This window comes from Notamacropus eugenii, chromosome 2 (genome assembly GCF_028372415.1).
Source record: "Notamacropus eugenii isolate mMacEug1 chromosome 2, mMacEug1.pri_v2, whole genome shotgun sequence".
NCBI classification, from domain to species: Eukaryota; Metazoa; Chordata; class Mammalia; order Diprotodontia; family Macropodidae; genus Notamacropus; species Notamacropus eugenii.
The window spans coordinates 19,108,183-19,129,974 of record NC_092873.1 but is presented as its reverse complement, the minus strand read 5'-3'; the positions used below and the strand labels follow the sequence as shown (position 1 = coordinate 19,129,974).

The following is a 21,792-nucleotide window of genomic DNA, read 5'->3' as shown; positions in this document are numbered from 1 at the left end:
CAAGAGCTCACTGAAGAAAATAGTTCTTTAAAAATTAGAACAGAGTAGATGGAAGCTAATGACTTTGAGAAACCAAGAAATTACAAAACAAATCAAAAGAATGAAAAAATAGAAGATAATGTGAAATACCTCATTGGAAAAACAACTGACCTGGAAAATAGATCCAGGAGAGACAATTTAAAAATTATGGGACTACTGGAAAGCCATGATCAAAAAAAGAGGCTAGACATCAGCTTTCACGAAATTATCAAGGAAAACTACCCTGATATTCTAGAACCAGAGGGTAAAATAAATATTGAAAGAATCCATTGATCATTTCCTGAAAGAGATCCAAAAAGAAAAACTCCTAGGAATATGGTAGTCAAATTCCAGAGTTCCCATATTAAGGAAAAAATATTGCAAGCAACCAGAAAAAAACAATTCAAGTATTGCAGAAAAACAATCAGGTCAACACAAGATCTAGCAGCTTCTACATTAAGGGATTGAAGGGGTTGGAATATGATATTCCAGAAGTCAAAGGAACTAGGATTAAAACCAAGAATCACCTACCCAGCAAAACTGAGTATAACACTTCAGGGGAAAAAAATGGTCATTCAATGAAATAGAGGACTTTCAAGCATTCTTGATGAAAAGACCAGAGCTGAATAGAAAATCTGACTTTAAAACACAAAAATCAAGAGAAGCATGAAAATGTAAACAGGAAAGGGAAATCATAAAGGACTTTCTAAAGTTGAATGGTTTACATTCCTACATGGAAAGATAATATTTGTAACTTGAGACTTTTTTCAGTATTTAGGTAGTTGGAGGGATTTTACACACACACACACACACACACACACACATGCATATATATATATATATATATATATATATATATATATACATACATACATACATACATACATATATACATATAGACAGAGACCACAGAGTGAGTTGAATAGGAAGGGATTGTTAGGGGTGTAAGCTCAGTTTCATGAGGACAGTCTCAGGCAGGTAAAAGTGAGGACCTCTAAACCTTAGAGTTCTCATGAGGCCCCCCAGGGAACAGCTGGGGATTGAGGCGAGAAACACAGGCTATCTTGTGTATTTCCACCTCTCCTCAGTGAGAAACTTGCTGGGGAGAGCATCCCACCCTTGAGATTGGCCTGTGGTCTGAGCACACCTGTTGTTGACTAGCTAGGGGCTGAGAGCAGGCACGGTATGCACGTGCAAACTATGTGGCTGGGAGAGCTTAAGTGAGGACAGGAAAGCCTGAAGGCGTTCTTTGCACTGAGGGGCCCTTAGAGGGAGGAGGAGCCCTCCCCTCCTCCACTCCCATCCTCTTGCTGTATGATCCTTGCCCCTTGGGAGGAGGAGGAGGATTCCTCTCTCCTGAGGAAGAATTCACCCTGCACATGTAACCAAGACCCTGAATAAAACCTAACCCTTGTTCAACTCTGGAAAGTCTCTTCTCTCAACACGTAAATCTGGTTGGCTTCCGAAGACCTGCAAAAGGTGAGTAGACTCTGGTAGCCCATTGGCCTCTAGGCCGAACAAGGGATAATATCTGAAAAAATAAAATTGAGGAGTGAGAAGAATATATTGGAAGGAGAAAGGGAGAAATGGAATGGGGCAAATTATCATTCATAAAAAAGGCAAGAATAAGCTTATTCAATGGAGGAGAAAAGAGGAGGTGAGAGGGAAAAAGTGAAGCTTACTCTCATCACATTTGGCTTAAGGAGGGAATAACAGCCTCACTCAATTTAGTATGAAAATCTATATTACACTACAGGAAAGTAGGGGAGAAGGGGACAAGTACAGTTAGGGGAATGATAGAAGGGAGGGCAAATGGGAGAAGTAAACGCTTATGGGGAGGGGCAAGGTCAAAAGAGAGAATAGAATAAATGGGGAGCAGGATAGGATGGAGGGAAATGTAGTTAGTCTTACACAGCATGACTATTATGGAAGTCTTTTGAAAAACTACACACATATAGTCTATATTGAATTGCTTGCCTTCTTATTGGGGATGAGTGGGGAGGGAAGAAGGGAGAGAAATTGGAATTCAAAGTATTAGGAACAAATGTTGAGAAATGTTTTTGCATACAACTGGGAAATGAGAAATATGAGTAATGAGGTATAGAAATCTATTTTGCCCTACAAGAAAAGAGAGAAGATGGGGATAAGGGAAGAGAGGGGTGTGATAGAAGGGAGGGCATATTGAGGGAAGAGGTAATCAGAATGCAAGGCGTTACAGGGTGAGGGAGGGGAGAGATGGGGAGAAAATTTGGAACTCAAAATTTTGTGAAAATGAATGTTGAAAACTAAAAATAAATAAATAAACATAAAAAAAAAAAAAAGAAAAGAAAAGACCATAGATCTTTCTATGGGGACAAGGACCAAAATACAAATACAAAAGAGGTCAGCACTGAGACTGTACTCCCATCTGAAACTTCAGAAGGGAATATGAACTGATTGGAAACACAAAAAGCCTTCCTGGAAGAGTTCAGGAAGGATTAAAAAACCCAAACTAGAGAAATAGAAGAAAACCTGGTCAATGACATTAAAAATATGAAAAAAGAATTCACTGAAGAGAATAGCTCCTTTAAAAGGAAAATTGGACAAATGGAAAAGTACAAAACCTAACTGGTAAAAATATCTCCTTAAAAGGAACAATTGAACATATGGAAAAGGAGGTGCAAAAGTTAACTGAAGAAAGCAATTTGATAAAAAATAGAATCAAGTAAGTAGAAGCTAACGAATCTGAGACATCAAGAATCAGTCAAACAGAATCTAAAGAATGAAAAGATAGAGGAAAATGTAAAATATCTAATTGGAAAAACAACTGACGTGGAAAATAGATCCAGGACATAAAAATCTAAGGATTATTGGTCTACCAGAAAACCATGATGAAAAAAAGAGCCTGGACAATATCCTCCAAGAAATCATCAAAGAAAATTGCCCAGAAGTCCTAGACCCAGAGGGCAAAATAGTCATCAAAAGAATCCATCATTCACCTCCTGAAAGGGACCCCAAACTAAAAACACCAAGGAGTATCATTGTCAAACTCCAGAACTATCAAGTGAAGGAGAAAACACTGCAGGCAGCCAGGAAGAAACAATTCAAATATCGAGGATCACACAGGACCTTGCAGCTTCTACATTAAAAAACCAAAGGAATTGGAATACAATATTCCATAAGGCAAAGGAGCTGGGACTACAACCAAGGATTAATTACCCAGCAAAGTTGAGCATAATTTTTCAGGCAAAGAGATGGACATTCAATGAAATTAGGGATTTCCAGACCTTTCTGATGAGAAGGTCAGAACTCAATAGAAAATTTGATCTTCAAACGTAGGTCTCAAGAGAGGCATAAAGAGGTAAATGGGGGGAAAAAAATTTGTTACACAATAGGGCCAAACTATTTATATCCTTATAAGGGGTGATGATACTTTTTAATCTTGAGAATTGTATATTTATTATAAAATGTAAAAGGGATATACATAGATAGAGTGGGTATAATGTAAATGATGTGATGATAACAAATGTGATTTAAGGGTGTGAAGTGATTGTAATGGGAGATGTAAAAAGGAGGAGGCAAAAAAAATAAATAAATTCCATGACAAGAAGAGGCACAAAAATATATTGCATTAGACGGAAAGAGGGGAGGGAGATGAGCAGTGTTTGAGAGGTACTCTCATCTGATTGGATTCAAGGAGGATACAACAAACTCAGTTAAATATAGAAATACAACTATGAATATGAATGGGATGAACTCTCCTATAAAATGGAGATGGATAGGGGAATGGATTAAAAACCATAATCCAACAATATGTTGTTTATAAGAAACACATTTGAAATGGGGAGATACACATAGGGTAAAGGTAAAAGGTTGGAACAGAGTATATTGTGCTTCAGCTGATGCACAAAAAGCAGGGGTAGCAATCCTAATCCTAATCTCAGACAAAGCAAAAGCAGAAATAAATCTAATCAAAAGAGATAAGGAAGGAAACTATATCCTGATAAAAGGCACCATAGACAATGAAGCAATTTTATTACTAAACATATATGCTCCTAGTGGTATAGCATCCAGATTCTTAGAGGAGAAGTTAAGGGAGTTACAGGAAGAAATAGACAGGAAAACTATACTAGACCTCCCCCTTTCAGAACTTGATAAATCTAACCTCAAATTAAACAAGAAAGAAGTTGAGGAGGTAAATAGAACTCTGGATAAAGTAGATATGATAGATCTCTGGAGAAAATTGAATAAGGATAGAAAGGAATATACCTTTTTCTCAATGGTACATGGCACATATACAAAAAGTGACCATGTACTAGGCCTCACAATTTATAAACCTCACAATCCAATGCAGAAAGGCAGAGATAGTCAATGCATCCTTCTCAGATCATAATGCAATAAAACTTATATGTACTCAAAAGCCATGGAAACATAAACCAAAAACTAATTGGAAACTAAATAATCTAATCCTAAAGAATGAGTGGGTTAAACAACAAATCATAGAAACAATCAACAACTTCATTCAAGAGAATGACAATAATGAAGCAACCTACCAAATTTTATGGGATACTGCAAAAGCAATTTTTAAGGGAAGTTTTGTATCTTTGAGTGCCTACACAAATAAAATAGAGAAAGAGGAGATCAATGAATTGAGCATGCAGTTGAAAAAGCTCAAAAAAGAACAAATTGAAAATCCCCAAGTAAATACCAAATTAGAAATACTGAAAACCAAAAGAAAGATTAATAAAATTGAAATTAAGGAAACTATTGAACTAATAGATAAAACTAGAATTTGGTTTTATGAAAAAAATCAATAAAATTGATAAATGTTTGGTCAATTTGATTTAAAAAAGAATAAAACCAAATTAACAATAATAAAAATGAAAAGGGTGAACCAATAAGGAGGAAATTACTGTATGCCTATAAATTCGACAATCTACATGAGATGGATGATTGTTTTAAAAGATATAAGTTGCTCAGATTAACAGAAGAGGAAGTTGAATATTTAAATAACCCCATCTCAGAAAAAGAAATTGAACAAGCCATCAATGAACTCCCTAGGAAACAATCTCCAGGGCCAGATGGATTCATAAGTGAATTCTATCAAACATTTAAAGAACAGTTAATTCCAATACTATATAGACTATCTGGGAAAATTGGGGAAGAAGGAATCTTCCCAAATTCCTTTTATGATACAAATATGGTTTTGATAGCTAAACCAGGAAGGGCCAAAACAGAGAATGAAAATTATAGACCAATTTCTCTAATGAATATAGATGCAAAAATTTTAAATAAGATTTTAGCAAAAAGAATACAGCAACTTATCATGAGAATAACACATTATGATCAGGTAGGATTCATACCAGGAATGCAGAGCTGGTTCAATATTAGGAAAACTATTAACATTATTGATCGTATCAACAACAAAACTAACAGAAACTACATGATTATCTCAATAGATACAGAAAAAGCTTTTGACAAAATACAACACCCATTCCTATTGAAAACACTGGAGAACATAGGAATAAATGGAACTTTCCATAAAAGAATAAGCAGTATCTACCTAAAACCTTCAGCAAGCATTATATGCAATGGGGATAAGCTAGATGCATTTCCAATAAGATCAGGGGTGAAACAAGGATGTCCATTATCACCACTATTATTCAATATGGTACTAGAAATATTAGCTGTAGCAATAAGAGAAGAAAAAGAAATTGAAAGAATTAGAATAGGCAAAGAAGAAACTAAGTTACCACTCTTTGCAGATGATATGATGATATATTTAGAGAATCCCAGAGAATCAAGTAAAAAACTACTTGAAATAATAAACAACTTTGGCAAAGTTGCAGGTTACAAAATAAACCCACACAAATCTTCTGCATTTCTATACATTATTAGCAAAGCCCAACAGCAAAAGATAGAAAGAGAAATCCCATTTAAAGTTACTGTAAACACTATAAAATATTTGGGAGTCTACCTGCCAAAACAAACCCAGAGACTATATGAACACAATTACAAAATACTTTTCGCACAAATAAAGTCAGATCTAAGTACGTGGAAAAACATCAGTTGCTCATGAGTGGGCTGAACCAATATAATAAAAATAACAACTCTACCTAAATTAATTTACTTATTCAGTGCCATACCAATCAAACTATAAGATAATTATTTCATTGAGCTAGGAAAAATATCAAAATTCATCTGGAAGAACAAAAGGTCCATAATAACAAGGGAACTAATAAAAAGAAATGCTAGGGAAGGTAGCCTAGCTCTACCAGATCTCAAATTGTATTATAAAGCAGCAATTATCAAAACCACTTGGTACTGGCTAAGAAACAGAAGGGTAGATCACTGGAATAGGCTAGGTACTTAAGATACAGTAGTCAATGAATATAGCAACCGACTGTTTGATAAACCCAAGGACCTCAGCTTCTGGAATAAGGATTCACTGTTGGATAAAAACTGCTGGGAAAATTGGATAACAGTGTGGCAGAAACTAGACATGGATCAATGCCTGACACTGTACACAAGAATAAAGTCCAAATGGGTACATGATCTAGGTATAAAGACTGATACTATAAACAAACTGGTGGAGCAAGGAATAGTGTATTTATCAGATTTATGGAGAAGGGAAGAAATTTTGACTAAACAAGAGATAGAAAATATTGTGAAGTACAAAATGGATAATTTTGATTGCATTAAATTGAAAAGTTTTTGCACAAACAAACCCTTTGCAACCAAGATTAGGAGAGGAGTAGAAAACTGGGAAACAATTTTTGCAACTAGTGTCTGTGATAAAGGTCTCATTTCTAAAATATAGTGAACTGATTCAAATGTACAAGAATACAAATCATTCCCCAATTGATGAATAGTCAAAGGATAGAAACAGGCAGTTTTCAGAAGAAGAAATTAAAGCTATCTATAGTCATATGATAAAATACTCTAAATCACTACTGATTAGAGAGATGCAAATTAAAACAACTCTGAGGTACCACATCACATCTATCAGATTGGCTAACATGACAAAACAGGATAATGATAAATGTTGGAGAAGATGTGGGAGAGTTGGAATACTAATTCATTGTTGGTGGAGCTGATCTAACCATTCTGGAGAGCAACTTGGAACTATGCCCAAAGGGCTACAAAAATGTGCATACCCTTTGACCCAACAATACCACTTCTAGGACTGTAACCCCAAAAGATCATAAAAATGGAAAAGGGTCCCACATGTACAGAAATATTTATAGCAGCACTCTTTGTGGTGGCCAAAAACTGGAAATCAAGGGGATGCCCAACAATTGGGGAATGGCTGAATAAATTGTGGTATATGAATGTAATGGAATACTATTGTGCTATAAGAAACGATGAACAGGAAGACTTCAGAGAGGCCTGGAAAGACTTATATGATCTGATGCTGAATGAAAGGAGCAGAACCAGGAGAATTGTGTACACTGCAACAACCACAGTGTACGAGAATTTTTTCTGGTAGACTTAGAATTTCATTGCAATGTAAGGACTTAAAAAATTCCCAATGGTCTCTTAAAGCAAAATGCCTTCCACATCCAGAGAAAGAACTTTGGAATTTGATCACAGAATGTCGCAGATCAATTTCTTTTGTATTATATTTTGGTCTGTTTTATGACTCCCATTAATTTTAATTCTTCTATGCAACATGACTAAGGTGAAAATGCATTTAATAGGAATGTATGTGTAGAACCTATATAAAATTGTATGCTATCTCAGGAAGGAAGAGGGGAGGGAGCGGGGAAGGAGGGAGTAGAAGGGAAAAAAAAATCCAAGTTATATGGAAGTGGTTGTAGAACACTGAAAACAAATAAAACAATAATAAAAAAAAAGAAATGAGGCAGAGAATGTCTTCTTTACCCAAAAAAAGATCAATCTGGGAGGGGAAGACACCCAGGGTTTCTGGCCTAAACAGAAATAATTGTTATTTACATTCACTCTGAGCCAATCAGGGCCCAAGCAATGACCAACAGGAGCTTGACCTGGGACCTATCATTGACCAGAGTAATTTGAGTTTAAGGCAAGGTACACACAGGTATTCATGTATACATTACAAAATCCATAATTTCATCAAATGAGGAACTTTCTCTGCCAATGTAGATTTAAGCCTCCTCTACAACTTAGTTTCAGTGGCTTGGGGGCACTGAGAAGTCACTTGATAGATTTAGAGCTAAAAGGGACTTTTAAAAAATGACTTCTAGTCATTTAGTCCAAAACTTCTAACTTTACAGATAAGAAAACTGAGGTCTCCAGAGGCCATCTGACTTTTCCAAAGTTGCCCAGGTAGGCAGCAGCAGAGCTGGCATAGTGAGCTTTCCTAAGTGATGTGCTCAGGGTCCCACAGTCAGTGTGTGCCAGTGGGGAAATGGGGGGGGGGGGGTCAGCCCCTTCTTCAGCTTCCCAAGTTCACTTTCCTAGGCAGCCTCCTATATTCATATGGAGATAGAGATATATGTGTGTGCAAAGATGTGTTTATATATGCTTATGCATACACACATATATGCCATATGTATATCCTCAGGTGCACATGCACATACAAAGTATATGTTATTACAGACAGAAACTGTGATTGCTTTGGTGCAGTCATATAAGAGATTTACTGAGAATACTCCCTCTCTCCATATCCAGAGGAACAACTGTCCTGCAACTCGGAACCTTTGAAAACTCCAGTTTTGTCCTAGTTTCATGTATCTTCTGGTCAAATTCAGAGCAGCCAGGTGGCACAGTAGGTACAATGGGAATCAGGAAGATCTGTATCCAAATCCAGCCTCAGATACTATCTGTGTGACACTGAACCTAACCCTGTTTGCCTCAGTTTCTGCATTTGCAAAATGAGCTGTAGAGGGAGATAGCAAACCACACCAGTATCCTTACCAAGAAAACCCCAGAGTCACAAAACATGAAATATGACTGAACAAAAACATTTCATTCCTATCTGTTTATATGTTACCACAGCCCAGTTTAGCAGAATGAATGTGGGTATATGTGTGTGGGGGGCGGGGCAAGTTGATTTCATTAGTGTAGTGTAGTCCTTGTGCAGAAATTCCCTTCACTAATGCATGTAGCTGCTCTGCAGCTTAGGTTCTTAATGTGAGCAAATGAGGCTGAGAAAAGTCAGGATCACACGGTTCTTCTGTATTGTGACCCAGCAGGTATCTTCAGCTGTCCCTTGACTCCACTGCAGCATGCTGTCTGAGTGGAGGGTGGAGTTGACCGCCAACTGAGGAATTGTCTTGATTTTGGCAATTCTGTAAGTTGGTCAGCTGAGCCCCAGAGAGGCCGACACCGCCTGTGATGGAGGGGAGTCCCTCACTGATGAAAACATGGACTCTTGAAGTCTAAGAGACATCCCATTGTAATGATGAAGACCCAAGAAGTTATTTTCCTTAACTAGGTTGTAACCTGATAGAAATTCTGCTTCAATGCTAACATCCTATAAAGGGTGCTTTTAGCCTGTGCCCTTTGCCAACTATTAAAATGCAGCACATCCAATATCTTAGACTAATTTTAGTCCAACTAATATTAAATGGTCTGAAAAATATATTTTATCTGGAATTATGCCCAACAGGCAATCAAATGTGCATACCCCTTAATCTAGCAATAGTACTACTAGGTCTGTATCCCAAAGGGATCATAAAAAAGGGAAAAGGACCCATAAGTATAATTTATTTTTTTGTGGTGGCAAAATATTGGAAATTGAGGGGATGCCCATCAATTGGGGAATGGCTGAATAAGTTGTGGTGTATGAATGTAATGGAATACTATTGTGGTATAAGAAATGATGAGCAGGTGGATTTCAGAAAAACCTGGAAGGACTTCCATGAATTGATGCTGAGTGAAATGAGCAGAACCAGGAGAGCACTGTACATTGTAACAACAACATTGTGCAATGATTAATAATGAATGACTTAGCTCTTCTCAGCAATACAATGGTCCAATTCCGTGATAATACAATGACAATTCCAAAGGAGTCATGATGGAAAATGCTATCCACCTCCAGAGAAAGACCTGATGGAATCTGAATTCAGATCAAAGTAGACTATTTTCATTTATTTTTTTGTGGGTTTTTCCTTTTGGTTTGTTTTTTCTTTTATAACATGACTAATATGGAAATAATGTTTTACATGACTGCATATATATAGTCTATATGAAATTGTTTACTATTTTGGGGGGAAGAAAAATTTGGAAGTCAAAAATTTTTTTAAATGAATGTTAAAAATTGTCTTTACATGTAGTTGGAATAAACAAAATACATTTTTTTTAAAAGAAAGTATATTTTACAATGATAGACAAAATGTACCCAAAACCACTTTATTTATTTTTTGGTCTAGACAAGCAATATCATCTTTCTAGTGAAATCCTAGTCTGAGAACCTCCTCCACCAAAACATCTCAGCAATTCACTGGTAACTCTCAGTTTTATCAGTTGCCTGGGGACAATGAGGAATTAATTGGCAGTATGTAGTATGTGGTAGTGTATAGTAAGTAGTATGTGTCAAAAGCAGAAATTAAGACCAGATCTTCCCCATTCTCAGGACCACGCCCATTTAGAGCATTTCCTGGCTTGATATCAGGGCCAAAAGATCAACGATTTAGAAAGGAAGACCCCAGCCCAAGCTCTGCTTTTACAGACCAGGAAGCTGAGACCCAGAGTAGGCCTAACTCTAGGAGAATCAAATCCAGCATTCTCTCCACTACACCATGTTTTAATGGGAGGGATTTCAGAGGCCCCCCAGTTCTACCCTCTCATTTTATATGTAATACTTAGGCCCACACAAATAGTCTACATGTATAGACATGGCTGGCAGATGGCACAGATAGGCTCTGAGGAGAGGAGGAGGGCCAGACCTTTACTACTCATACCCAAACTGGGGACTGGGGCAAGCAGGCTTCAGGAGAGAGCCCTGTAAAGTGGGGTGCTCTTTCCTCATCTTACCCTCTCAAATCCTGGTAGTGTAAGGGAGGATAGGGTCTGAATAAGCTTCTTTTACTGCTCTTAAGGGGAGAGTGGCCTTGCACTTATGTTCACCAGCTTCCTATCAAAGGCTGGTTCCATAAAAGACCATCATAGCTAGTGAGTATTGAGCAAACCCATTTATCTGAGCAAAACAAATCGATAGAAATCAGAGAGATTACAGAGATTAGAATCCACCAAAGAATACCCAAGAGTGAATGAGATGAGATTTTAGAGATTTTCCCCTTATCCAGGACCATATAATCGTTGTCCCCACCCATCATACGGGGGAATGGGATTTTCCTATCTTGTGCATTCATAGTCCTAGCCCTGTGCCTTTATCTAGCAAGACTTCTTTATCTTGCAAGACTTATCTTAGATCTCCAGCCCCTACAAGGAAACCCTAAAATCAGCCTGAATAAGCCTGGTCCTTTTCCTATATCATTGCCTATTTAGCTCCTTGCTAAATCTCAGGCCTGCTAATGGCTACTGAGAAGGTCTAAGTGAATTTATTCACATTTTGAACCAGCTCTCCTTTCTCTCTCTCTCTCGAACACTACTGTCTCCTGGACTGTCCCTCTGACCAAAGGTCTTTCTCAAGAGTGTCTGGTCCCTGATGCAAGTCTTTCCTGAGGCCTCCCCACCCTCATTTCCTCTGCCCTCTGTCTTCCCTGCTGCCATGCAGGCACCAGGGACCTTGTCTTCACCTACCCCACATACATTTGGCTGTGAAGTGGGTGAAGCTCCCCTCTGATGACTGCCCACCTCCAGCCTTCTCTCTGCCCAGCTCTCTTCTCCCTGAGGGAAGCTCCGGGTCACAAAGAAAGGCAAAAGGCAATTCATTGCCCTGGAGTTCAGTCTAATGGGAGAGATGACAGGTAAAGAGCCTTGTAGAAAGGACAATCAAAGGAAAGAAATTGGATAAAACCAACAGAGGAAGCCAGGCGGTAGAGTTAAGAAGAAAAGGAGCCTTCTCAGGGAGTTTATATGGGGTGCCAGCTACTGGGGCTGAGTTAGGTCAGAAGGTGTTGGAGGACACAGACATTTTTTTTCCTCTTCTTTCGCCCAGCACAGAGTGTAGGCATTTAATAAAGATTTACTGAATTGTTTGGAGTTGAATGGAGGGAGTGCTGCAGGGAGGAAGGATGAAGGCAGGTTAAGTAAGGGGACCCCAGCAGGCCGCCCCCCCAGGCTGCTGACCCGTCCGATCTCGGCTCCTTTCAGCTCTCGGACACCACCTTCGGGCACATTCCCCAAAGACCCAAGGTCTCGGCTCCTTCAGTCACTTTGAGGCGGCCCCCACCCCTCCAGCGGTCAGCGGGAGGAGTAAGGGGGAACCCGCAGTTCTCATCTCTTCACGTGGTTTGCTCTACCTCTGACCTGTGCGGCTCCTCCGGGCAAGGAAGGTTCCCCTAAATGTCAAGAATCCTGGACGTGATACCATCCACCAGGACTCCTTGTCAGTGCCCTGTGCAAATGGACCGCATTGCCCTCAAAGTCCTCCCTCCTTCCCCTCCTCCAGCAGAACAGCTGCCTATTCTGTGCCAGGCACTGACTGCGTGCTGGCGAGGCAGGAGTTTACTTTCTATAGGGAGAATACAAATCGATTTGGGGCGAAGGCACTAACAACTGGGCGGGCTCCGTGTCTCTCGGAGGGGGTGAGTCCGAAGTCACTCACCCTGGACTAGAACCCCCCCCCCCCCCCACGTAAGTGGGTCAGGGGATGATCGCTGCAGAGATAGGTCTGACGCTGCTTGGTGAATGGGACCCTCCCAGGCAGGCGTGGGCGTCGGGAGCCCAGGACGTGTTCGGGAGGTGGAGACAGAACCGGCCTCGGGTTTTAGTTCTACCATAGTCCTCACTGGCTGTGAGATCCTGGGCAAGTCAGGGCTGGACCAGGCACCGTGCCAAACCCTGGGCATACGGAGAGAGGCAAAACACAGTTCCTGCTACCCAGAGGTCACAGTCTAATGCAGGGAGAACCCCAACTAAGGAAAAACCTAGGAAGAGGGGCGAGGGAGAAAGAGAAGGAGGAGGAGGGGGAGGGAGGGAGGAAGGGGAGGGCAGGAGAGTCTGGGGCTCCGAGGTCCGCCCAGCAGGGCCCGCCCCGCCCCACGTGCGCCGGTAAACAGGCTAAGGCGCAGGCGCGGCCCGGCCTCCACGCCCATTGGCCAGTCAAGCGCCCGCCCCCCCAGGGAGCTCGCTGCGGGAGAAGGCTTCAGGGGTGGCTGCGCTGGTCCTCCAGAGCAGTCGAGCGCTGAGTTCAGAGCCTGACCCCAGACGGCCATGGAGGCCTGGCTGCTGCTCCTCCCGGTGCTGTCGTGTCTGCTCCCGGCGGGGGACGGCTGGCGCCTTCCGCTGGCGTCAGACCCCGCGCTGGAGGCCCCGGCTCGGTTTGCAATGGAGATTTACAACCGGGGCCGGGATCCTGGCGCTGCGGCGGTGCTGCAGAGCGTCCAGGGGCGGAGCCTGAAGGTGAGAGGCGGGGCGTAAGAGGCGGGGTCTGAAGGGCGGGGAGGAGCCTGTGTAAGAGGCGGGGTCTGAAGGGCGGGGAGGGGCCTGTGTAAGATAAGGCTAAGGGGGACATTGGGCTCGGGGGCAGGGCCTGAGGGGCCGGAGGTGGATCTGGGGGCGGGACATCTGAGGGTCTCAAGAGTGGGGGAGGAGCCTGTGTAAGACACAGGGACTAAGGGTGTCATTTGACTTTAGGGCGGGGCCTGCAGGTGAGGGCTATCCGGGCTCCACCGATCCTTCCCCTTGCCTGGAGGGGCTGGGGGCCAAGGGCTTGCCCCTAGTGGAGAGGGCCCTGGGAGGGTGGGCACGTGGGGCTGGCCTCCCTAAGGGCTTCCCAAGGCTGGGGATGCAGAAGCAGCCTTCCAGACAGCTCACGATCTAATGAGGGGAGACAATATGCATTGGAGAATTTGGCTTCTGGGCAGCAGGAAAGGCCCAGGGTCCCGAGGGGGTCACAGCGGTAAGCCGGCAAAGCCGAGGTGTCCACAGGACCAAGCAGAGGGCACATGGCCAGGCTCCAGGGCCCTTGGGGCACTGGCACGGCAGATGGGCCCAGATTGGGTGGAGGGGGAAGAGTTGAGACGCAGCCAGAAGGGCTTATCTAAGGACGGTCACTAAACTGTACATAAGGATGCCTGTAAACCACATGTCGACATAGCGTTAAAATATAACATTACCTGTTTTATTGTACTTTTATTTGTTTTGTTGTATTTCCCCATTACATTTTAGTTTGGTTTGGCAGCACTGCCCTAGGCATTGTGGACCATTTGCAGCACTTTTGACACCTTTGGATCAGGGCACTGAGAAGAGGGGCCTGGGGGAAGGGAAGGGAGGGGGAAGGCTCCTTCAGGACCCTCTCCATGGAAGGCAAGCAGACTGGGGTGGGGGAAGAGGAAGGTCACAGGCTTCCAGTTGGCATCTGTGGATGGGGCCTGACGGTGGAGGGGGTCCTCTGCTGGGTGAGGGCCATGGAGGCGGAGTGAGGCCCCAGAGCTGGATTCAGGGGCCAGGACCTGGGTTCCCAATTCCCCTTCTGACCCCTCCCTCCCTCTTGTTCAGATGGCCCAGGGGATGCTGTATTCCCTAGAAGTGACATTACTTGAGCCGCCTTGCAGCCCCTCCACAGCCTGCAAGAACTCCCAGTCTTCAGGGACCTTGGTAAGCACTGAACCCTCCAGCTGAGCCTGGTCTGAGCCTGGCTCTAGTCCTGTGACTTTCCTCAGCCCAGACTTGCCCTAACATGGCCACAGTAAGGCTGACTCAGCTGTTGAGTGTCACGGGTTACCCTTACCCCTCAGGAAATAAACAACCATACCCTGAGTCACTTCAGGCACTTGGGGATCTGGTTCAAGGTCTGGTTCTTCCAGGACATCTGAGGGGACCTTACTCAAGGTTCCTAGTCTTTCTAGATGGGGGAGCAGCCGCTGGGCTCTTCACCTCCTGAAGCCCCTTTTTCTCCATTCCAGGCCTACTGAGATCTATTAAGTGCTGTTGATGTGCAGAAGTACAGAGAGGCAGTGCCTGTCCTCCAAGGGCTTCCAGCCTGCTAGGAGGGCTTCAACAGGCACTGAGGTTGTTCCCCTGCTCTGTCCAAACCTCTCCTCAGATACACTCACCCTCTCTGAGACTCAAGGTTTCCTTATCTATGAGGGAAACAGAACCTGCCTCCAGGGCTGTTGTGAAGACCTAAGGAAAGGCAATGTGGAGGGTCTGGTGTGGTGGAAGAAGTCAGACTTTAGAACTGCCTCTGCTACTTACTGCCTGAGAGACCCTGGGGAAGACCCCCAGCTCCTTCTTCTGTTGGATGGACAAGGGGGTCAAGCAGCCTCAAAAGGCCAAGCCTGGGTCCTAGAATGCATGCTCCATAATACTGACAGTAATGGTTCATTTTATGTAGCACCATATGCCAGGCTCTGTGCCAAGCACTATTCTCACAACAGTCTTGGGAGGGAAGGGCTATTATTATCCCCATTTTACAAATGAGGAAACTGAGGGAAACAGGGCTAAGTGACTTGCCCAGGGTCACATAGCTAGTAAGTTCTGAAGTCATATTTGAATTCAGGTTTTTCGAAGTCCAGGTCCAGTGCTCTATGGACAGATGTCTTCAAGTAATAAGCATTTACTAAGCACCTACTATGTGCCAGACAATGGGATGCAAAGATGAAAAGGAAACTGACCCTGCCCTAAAGGAGATGATGGTGATGATGATGATGGTACTAAGAAAAAACTGGGGCAGAGAGCTCCTAGAGAGCCTGAGGAGGAAGAGCCAGCCCTTTGAGGGCCCTTAGAGACCCTCCAGTCTAACCCAGCCCCTTCTCACACATGAGAAAACTGAAGTTCAAGCAGGTGAAGGGACTTGCCCAAGATCTCCCTGAGACCTTAGTCTTCTTGAGCCCAAGTGAGCTACCTCTCCAGGAAGGGGCCCATGCCACACCCCTAGCTGCCTGGAAGCCCTGCCCCTGCTCCCTAGTTCCCAAGGGCAGTTTGATCTCCCATACCAACACAGATCCATTCCTCTGCCCCAGCTTTGTCATTTTGAAGTCCTGGACCAGATGTGGGCCAAGCAGATGCTGCTGAAGCAAGACTGTGACCACCCTGGTGAGAAGAGAGAGCCCTGCCTGGATCCCTGAGGAGTGGCTGGGATCTTGTGGGAGGGGGGTTGGACCCAGGCTTTCCTAAATGACTGCTCTTACTTTCACCCTTGCTAGGGGCCCAGAATCTTCCCTGGAGTTCCAGCCATCAGCCTCCCATTCCCCCATCAAAGGTGAGAGACCAGAGCGGTCTAGGTGTGGGTCTTCCTGGGGCTGTTCTCAGGGCTCCCTCCCTGTGCTCGTGCCTTCCCCCCTGCCCCATCCCCTCCCCACCCCCTGCTTCTCCTCCTGCTCAGGATGGTATGGGCAACGAAGCCTTCTGTTTTAGGCTGACTCCGTGCAGCTGATCACCCTCTTCAAGGACTTCCTCACCACCTACAACAAGAGCTATGCCAATGCCACAGGTGAGGTCTGCCTGCCTGTGGACTCTTCCCTTCTTACAGATGAGGACACTGAGGCCCAGGGAGGTTAGGTCCCTGGCCCAGAGTCACCCAGGAAGTAAGGAGTCATGCCAGGCCTGGCATTTGTACAGTGAGAATGGAGCCACAACCCTGCAGGTCAAAGCAAGACCTTGTGGTCCTGGAAGGTCCAGGCTTCTTTCTACCCCATTGTATGGTGTCTGAGAAGTGAGGAAGACTCAGGGCCAAATTCTTTCTGGGAGGATGACCCTGAGCAAGTCACTTAGCCCTTTGAGCCTCAGTTTCTGCAAAATGACAGTGAGGATGACTTTTATATTTAGAATAGCCTCCTCCTTGGAGTCAGGAAGCCTGGAGTCAGGAAGGCCTGAGTGCAAATCCAACCTCAGACACTCTGTGACCCTGGGCTAGTCACAGAACCACTGCCTGCCTCAGTTTCCTCATCTGTAAAATGGGTAAATAATAGTACCTACCTCCCCTGGTCTGTGAGATTCAGTGAGATCATGTTTGTAAAGCTCACCAGATGCTCCCTGTTGTTATTTTTAAAATTACCATTCATTGGTCTCAGTGCCTCGTCTGCCCCCTGCTGTTCTTCCCCTTTCATGCAGCTAAAATCACTTCAGAGCAGTGGTTTTTCTAAAGCAGGTCTGAACCGTCGCTCACCTCCTCAGTAAATTTCCATGGTTCCCTCTGGGCTTTGACAGGGGAAGGGCATTGATTAAGCACCTACTATGTTCCAGGTTCTGTGCTGAGGACTTTATAGATATGACTCCACTGGATGGATCAGACCCCCTCCCAGCATGGCCTCCCTTTCCCTCTGTTCCTTACATTTCCCATTTCCACACCTTTACCAGGCTGTTCCCCATGCCTGGGATGCTCTCCTTCCTCCCCTTGTTCTTCTAAGGCTTATTTCAGGTGTTACCTCCTCCAGGAGGCCTTCCCTGCCCCACTCTAACCCCCTACTTCTCTGGTATCCATTTCATTGAGGTTTGTCTCCTCCCATAGGATGGGCTTTGTAGGCTTGGCCTAGAGCGGCTTCTTGGTCAGCTAGTCAACAAGCATTTATTAAGCCCTTCCTGCATGCACTCCATGGAAAGGAGATAGCTCCAGGAGCTTTCTACACCTTCCAGAATGTACAAGATAAAGGCCATGTCATTGAGAGGGGGGGAGGTGCTACCCATCAGGGGTGCACAGTGGGCCAGTGTTAGGGGTGTAAGCTAAGTTTCATGAGGACAGTCTCAGGCAGGTAAAAGTGAGGACCTCTAAACCTCAGAGTTCTCATGAGGCCCCCCAGGGAACAGCTGGGGACTGAGGCGAGAAACACAGGCTATCTTGTGTATTTCCACCTCTCCTCAGTGAGAAACTTGCTGGGGAGAGCATCCCACCCTTGAGATTGGCCTGTGGTCTGAACACACCTGTTATTGACTAGCTAGGGGCTGAGAGCAGGCACAATATGCACGTGCAAACTATGTGGCTGGGAGAGCTTAAGTAGGGACAGGAAAGCCTGAAGGTTCTCTCTTTGCACTGAGGGGCCCTTAGAGGGAAGAGGGTCCCTCCCCTCTTCCGCTCCCATCCTCTTGCTGTATGATCCTTGCCCTTGGGAGGAGGAGGGTTCCTCTCTCCTGAGGAAGAATTCACCCTGCACATGTAACTAAGACCTTGAATAAAGCCTAACCCTTGTTGGACTCTGGAAAGTCTCTTCCCTCAACACGTTTATCCGGCTGATCTCCGAAGACCTGCGAGAGGTAAGAAGGCTCAGGTAGCCCTTCGGCCTCTAGGCCAAACAGGCCAGGGCACTGGGAAAGGCCTCTGCAGAAGGCAGCAAGGACAGGGAACCTTCTGGGCATAGGGGTAGGCAGGGGTGGGGAACCTATGGCCTCGAGACCACATGTGGCCCTCTGAGTCCTCAAGGGTGGCCCTTTGACTGAATCCAAACTTCATAGAACAAATCCCCTTCATAAAAGGATTTGTTCTGTAAAACTTGGACTCAGTCAGAAGGCTGCACCCAAGGACCCAGAGGCCCACATGTGGCCTCAAGGCTGTAGGTTCCCCACCCCTGGGGTAGGGGGTGCACTTACTAGGTGCAAAGCAATGTGCTAATCCCCTGCCCTCAAGGAGCTTCCCCTCTAGTGGAGGAGACACAAGGGGAAGGCTTCAGCTCCAGTCAGAGGGAGATGATCTAGGTTCCTTGGGGGCAGCAACAGAGCTGATTCAGTAGAGCCTACTATTCCTGGAGAGCCACATGCCCCAATGCCCTTACATCCGAGAGTGCAGCTTGGTGAATGCCCCCTCCTCATCCACAGAGACACAGCGGCGTCTGGGCATTTTTGCCCGGAACCTGGAGCTGGCCCAGAAGATGCAAGAGTTGGACCAGGGTTCTGCTGAGTATGGAGTCACCAAGTTTAGTGACCTCACAGGTACAAAGGGATCGCAGGGGGCTGTAGGTCGGAGTGGTTCCCCTGTCTGCCAGGCATTGCCAATGTGAGCCACCCTTAGCAACCTCTGCCTCACCCAGCCCTGCTCCCATGCTGCTTACAGGGCTACTCCCCCTCCACTGTCTGTTTCCTTCCCCACAGAGGAGGAGTTTCGGACTTTCTATCTGAACCCTCTGTTAAACAGCCTCCCAGGCCAAGCTCTGAGGCCAGCCCCACCTGCCAAAGGGCCAGCCCCTGCTGCCTGGGACTGGAGGGATCACGGGGCCGTCACAGAAGTCAAGAATCAGGTGAACACTGGCAACAGAAGAGCTTGAGGAGAGGCGAGAGTGGAGAGGCTGGCCAGCCAGGGAGGAAGTAGCCAGGGCTAAAGGGTCAGAGGATTTGGGGAACCTTGGGGAGGGGTTGGGCCCCAACGCAGTTCACTGAGTTTCTTTCCCTCTCCAGGGCCTGTGTGGGTCCTGCTGGGCCTTCTCTGTCACAGGTAACGTGGAAGGGCAGTGGTTTCTACGCCGTGGGACCTTGCTGGCTCTTTCTGAGCAGGGTAAGTATGACTCTAGCCTGAGACCTTTCCCTGGCCCTGCCTTGACCACTGGATACCTCGTGACTTTTTTTTATTCCTCCTTGCAGAGCTGGTGGACTGTGATACTCTGGACCACGCCTGTGGTGGAGGCCTTCCCTCAAATGCCTATATGGCTATTGAGAGACTCGGTAGGGGAAGGGTGGAACCCACCGAGGGAGGGAAGGGGGAAGGTACTAAGGGAGAGAGGGAGGAGGGAAGGTACTAAGGGAGAGAGGGAGGAGGGAAGGTACTAAGGGAGGGAGGGGGAAACCCGCCAAGGGAGGGAGCTCTGGCTCTGGTTCTTCTCAGTCTGGCCCAATGTTTGATCTCCCCTGCCTGCCTCCCCCTCCCTTCTCCTAACCTGTGCTCTGCTCCCCAAGGTGGGCTGGAGACAGAGAAAGATTACAGTTATGAGGGCCACAAAAAGCGTTGCAGCTTTTCTCTGGACAAGGCAAGGGCTTATATCAACAGCTCCGTGGATCTGAGCCGAGATGAAGAAGGTAGAGGAGGATGGGCTGGAAGGGAAACTGTCTTAAGGAAGACCCTTGATGGTCTCAGCTGCCTTTGGGGGCTACCCTGGGTAAGTAAGCCCTGTTTATTTCCTTCACATCCCAGAGCTCGCTGCCTGGCTGGCGGAGAATGGCCCCATCTCCATCGCTCTCAATGCCTTTGCCATGCAGGTGAGGGAGGGTACTCTGGCCCCTGCCCCACTACTCCCCAGGAACCTCAGGCCCTTGCCTGGGCTCCAACTTCCTACTCTCTCTCTAGTTCTATCGCCGTGGGGTCTCCCACCCATTCCGCCCCCTCTGCAGTCCCTGGTTCATTGACCATGCTGTATTGATTGTGGGCTACGGCAATCGTAAGTCAGCCAGAATCCCCTGGGCAGCGGGTGGCGGATGGACAGGACTGGGGTGGGGCGGAGGTGGCTAACTTGGCACAATTTGGTACCATCCCTGTCCTCCCCAATAGTTTCAGCCACTGAGAATCAGACTGGGTTTTTCAAGCCCCCATGTCTAAATGACATGCCTATTGAGGGTGTCTCATGATGGAAAAATACCAGCTTAAACATCTTTCCCTTTGGACAGTGCCCTGTACCTTGAAATGTAAGCCCATAGGGGCTTCTGGGGTCAAGGCTGGGCCCTCCCAGGGCACCACCTGGCTCTCTGTGCCATCAGTGGTTTCTGTTCCCTAGGTTCGGGCCTCCCCTTCTGGGCCATCAAGAACAGCTGGGGTCGTGACTGGGGCGAGGATGTGAGTAGTAACTGTTCCCCTTCCCTCCCATCCCATCCTTCTCCACCCATTCTCTCACTCAAGCTTTTTTTCCCTCCTCCTTCCTTCATTACAGGGCTATTATTACTTATATCGAGGGGCCCGGGCCTGTGGGGTGAATGTCATGGCCAGCTCTGCCATCGTGGACTAGAGAGCCTGCTTGGGTCTGGAATTGGTAACAGCAGTACTTGCTGTGGGCAGGACAATGTCTCAGCCCAGCCTTGCTCACGAACTCAGACCCCCTAGACCAGCTGTGTGGTTCTTCTCTGTGGGTGTAGATACTCTCAGCCCTGCCCAGGGCTGTCTGAGTGCAAGTAGTTTGGTGTGGGGAGGGAGGCAAAGGGTTGAGGGCCTGGCACAAGCCAAGAGCAGCTGGGGGCTCAGATGGAGCAGGAGGGACAGGAGGATGTCAGAGGGTGACAGAGAAAAGGGGTCTCCTCAAGTGAGACAGGACCCCTGGGATCTGTTCTGGTAGTTCAGCGGTTGTTGCTTGCCTCCGATCTGAAGCCCTCTTCTGTCACATTCCCAGCCACTGCAGAAAAGGCCCTCCTCTGAACCTCAGTTTTTCCCTCTGTATGATGGTGTGAATTCTCCTTCGTCCCCTGGCTGAGATGAAAACCATGTGTGTTACAATTGAAGGCTTGTGCCCGACTACCCTCTAGGATCAATAAAGATAAGACCCTTCCTGTGTCTGGGTGATTGTTTCTGCGCCAGGGTCCAAGGGGATCCAGGGCACACACAGGCAGACCCTGGATGCAGCAGCTTCAGCCTCAGCCTGGAGTAAGGGAAGTTTTCCCTAAGATAGTACAGGAGCACAGCCTAATTTGGGTCTCAGGCCTCTGCAGGCCTTCATTGCCTGCTCAGTCACCAGAGAGGCTTTCCTAAAGCACAGGTCTGACTGCGCCACTCCCCTACTCAATCAATTTCAGTGGCTCCCTAACTCTCCAAGATCAGAGGCAAGCTCCTTGGTTCAGCATTTGAAGCCCTTCCCAATGCGGGTCCAGCCAGTGGTCATCACCCACTGTGGTTCTGCC

General features: G+C 45.9%; 1 protein-coding gene across 2 annotated transcripts; it reads left to right on the top strand.

The window, feature by feature from the left end:
• The first annotated feature begins 13,138 nt into the window (after positions 1–13,138).
• On the top strand, positions 13,139–21,442 carry CTSF (cathepsin F). 2 transcript variants are annotated; one of them, XM_072639201.1, is made up of 14 exons: positions 13,139–13,449; positions 14,548–14,646; positions 16,014–16,086; positions 16,197–16,252; positions 16,408–16,483; positions 18,799–18,912; positions 19,072–19,217; positions 19,375–19,471; positions 19,558–19,638; positions 19,870–19,989; positions 20,105–20,169; positions 20,258–20,348; positions 20,682–20,740; positions 20,835–21,442. In XM_072639201.1, exons 1-14 carry the CDS (start codon positions 13,261–13,263, stop codon positions 20,907–20,909), a joined length of 1,341 nt encoding a protein of 446 aa, XP_072495302.1. In that variant the 5' UTR covers positions 13,139–13,260; the 3' UTR covers positions 20,910–21,442. The 2 variants fall into 2 exon arrangements, with proteins under 2 accessions (XP_072495302.1, XP_072495303.1); XM_072639202.1 differs by lacking the exon at positions 13,139–13,449 and adding an exon at positions 13,753–13,948.
• The last annotated feature ends 350 nt before the right edge of the window (positions 21,443–21,792 follow it).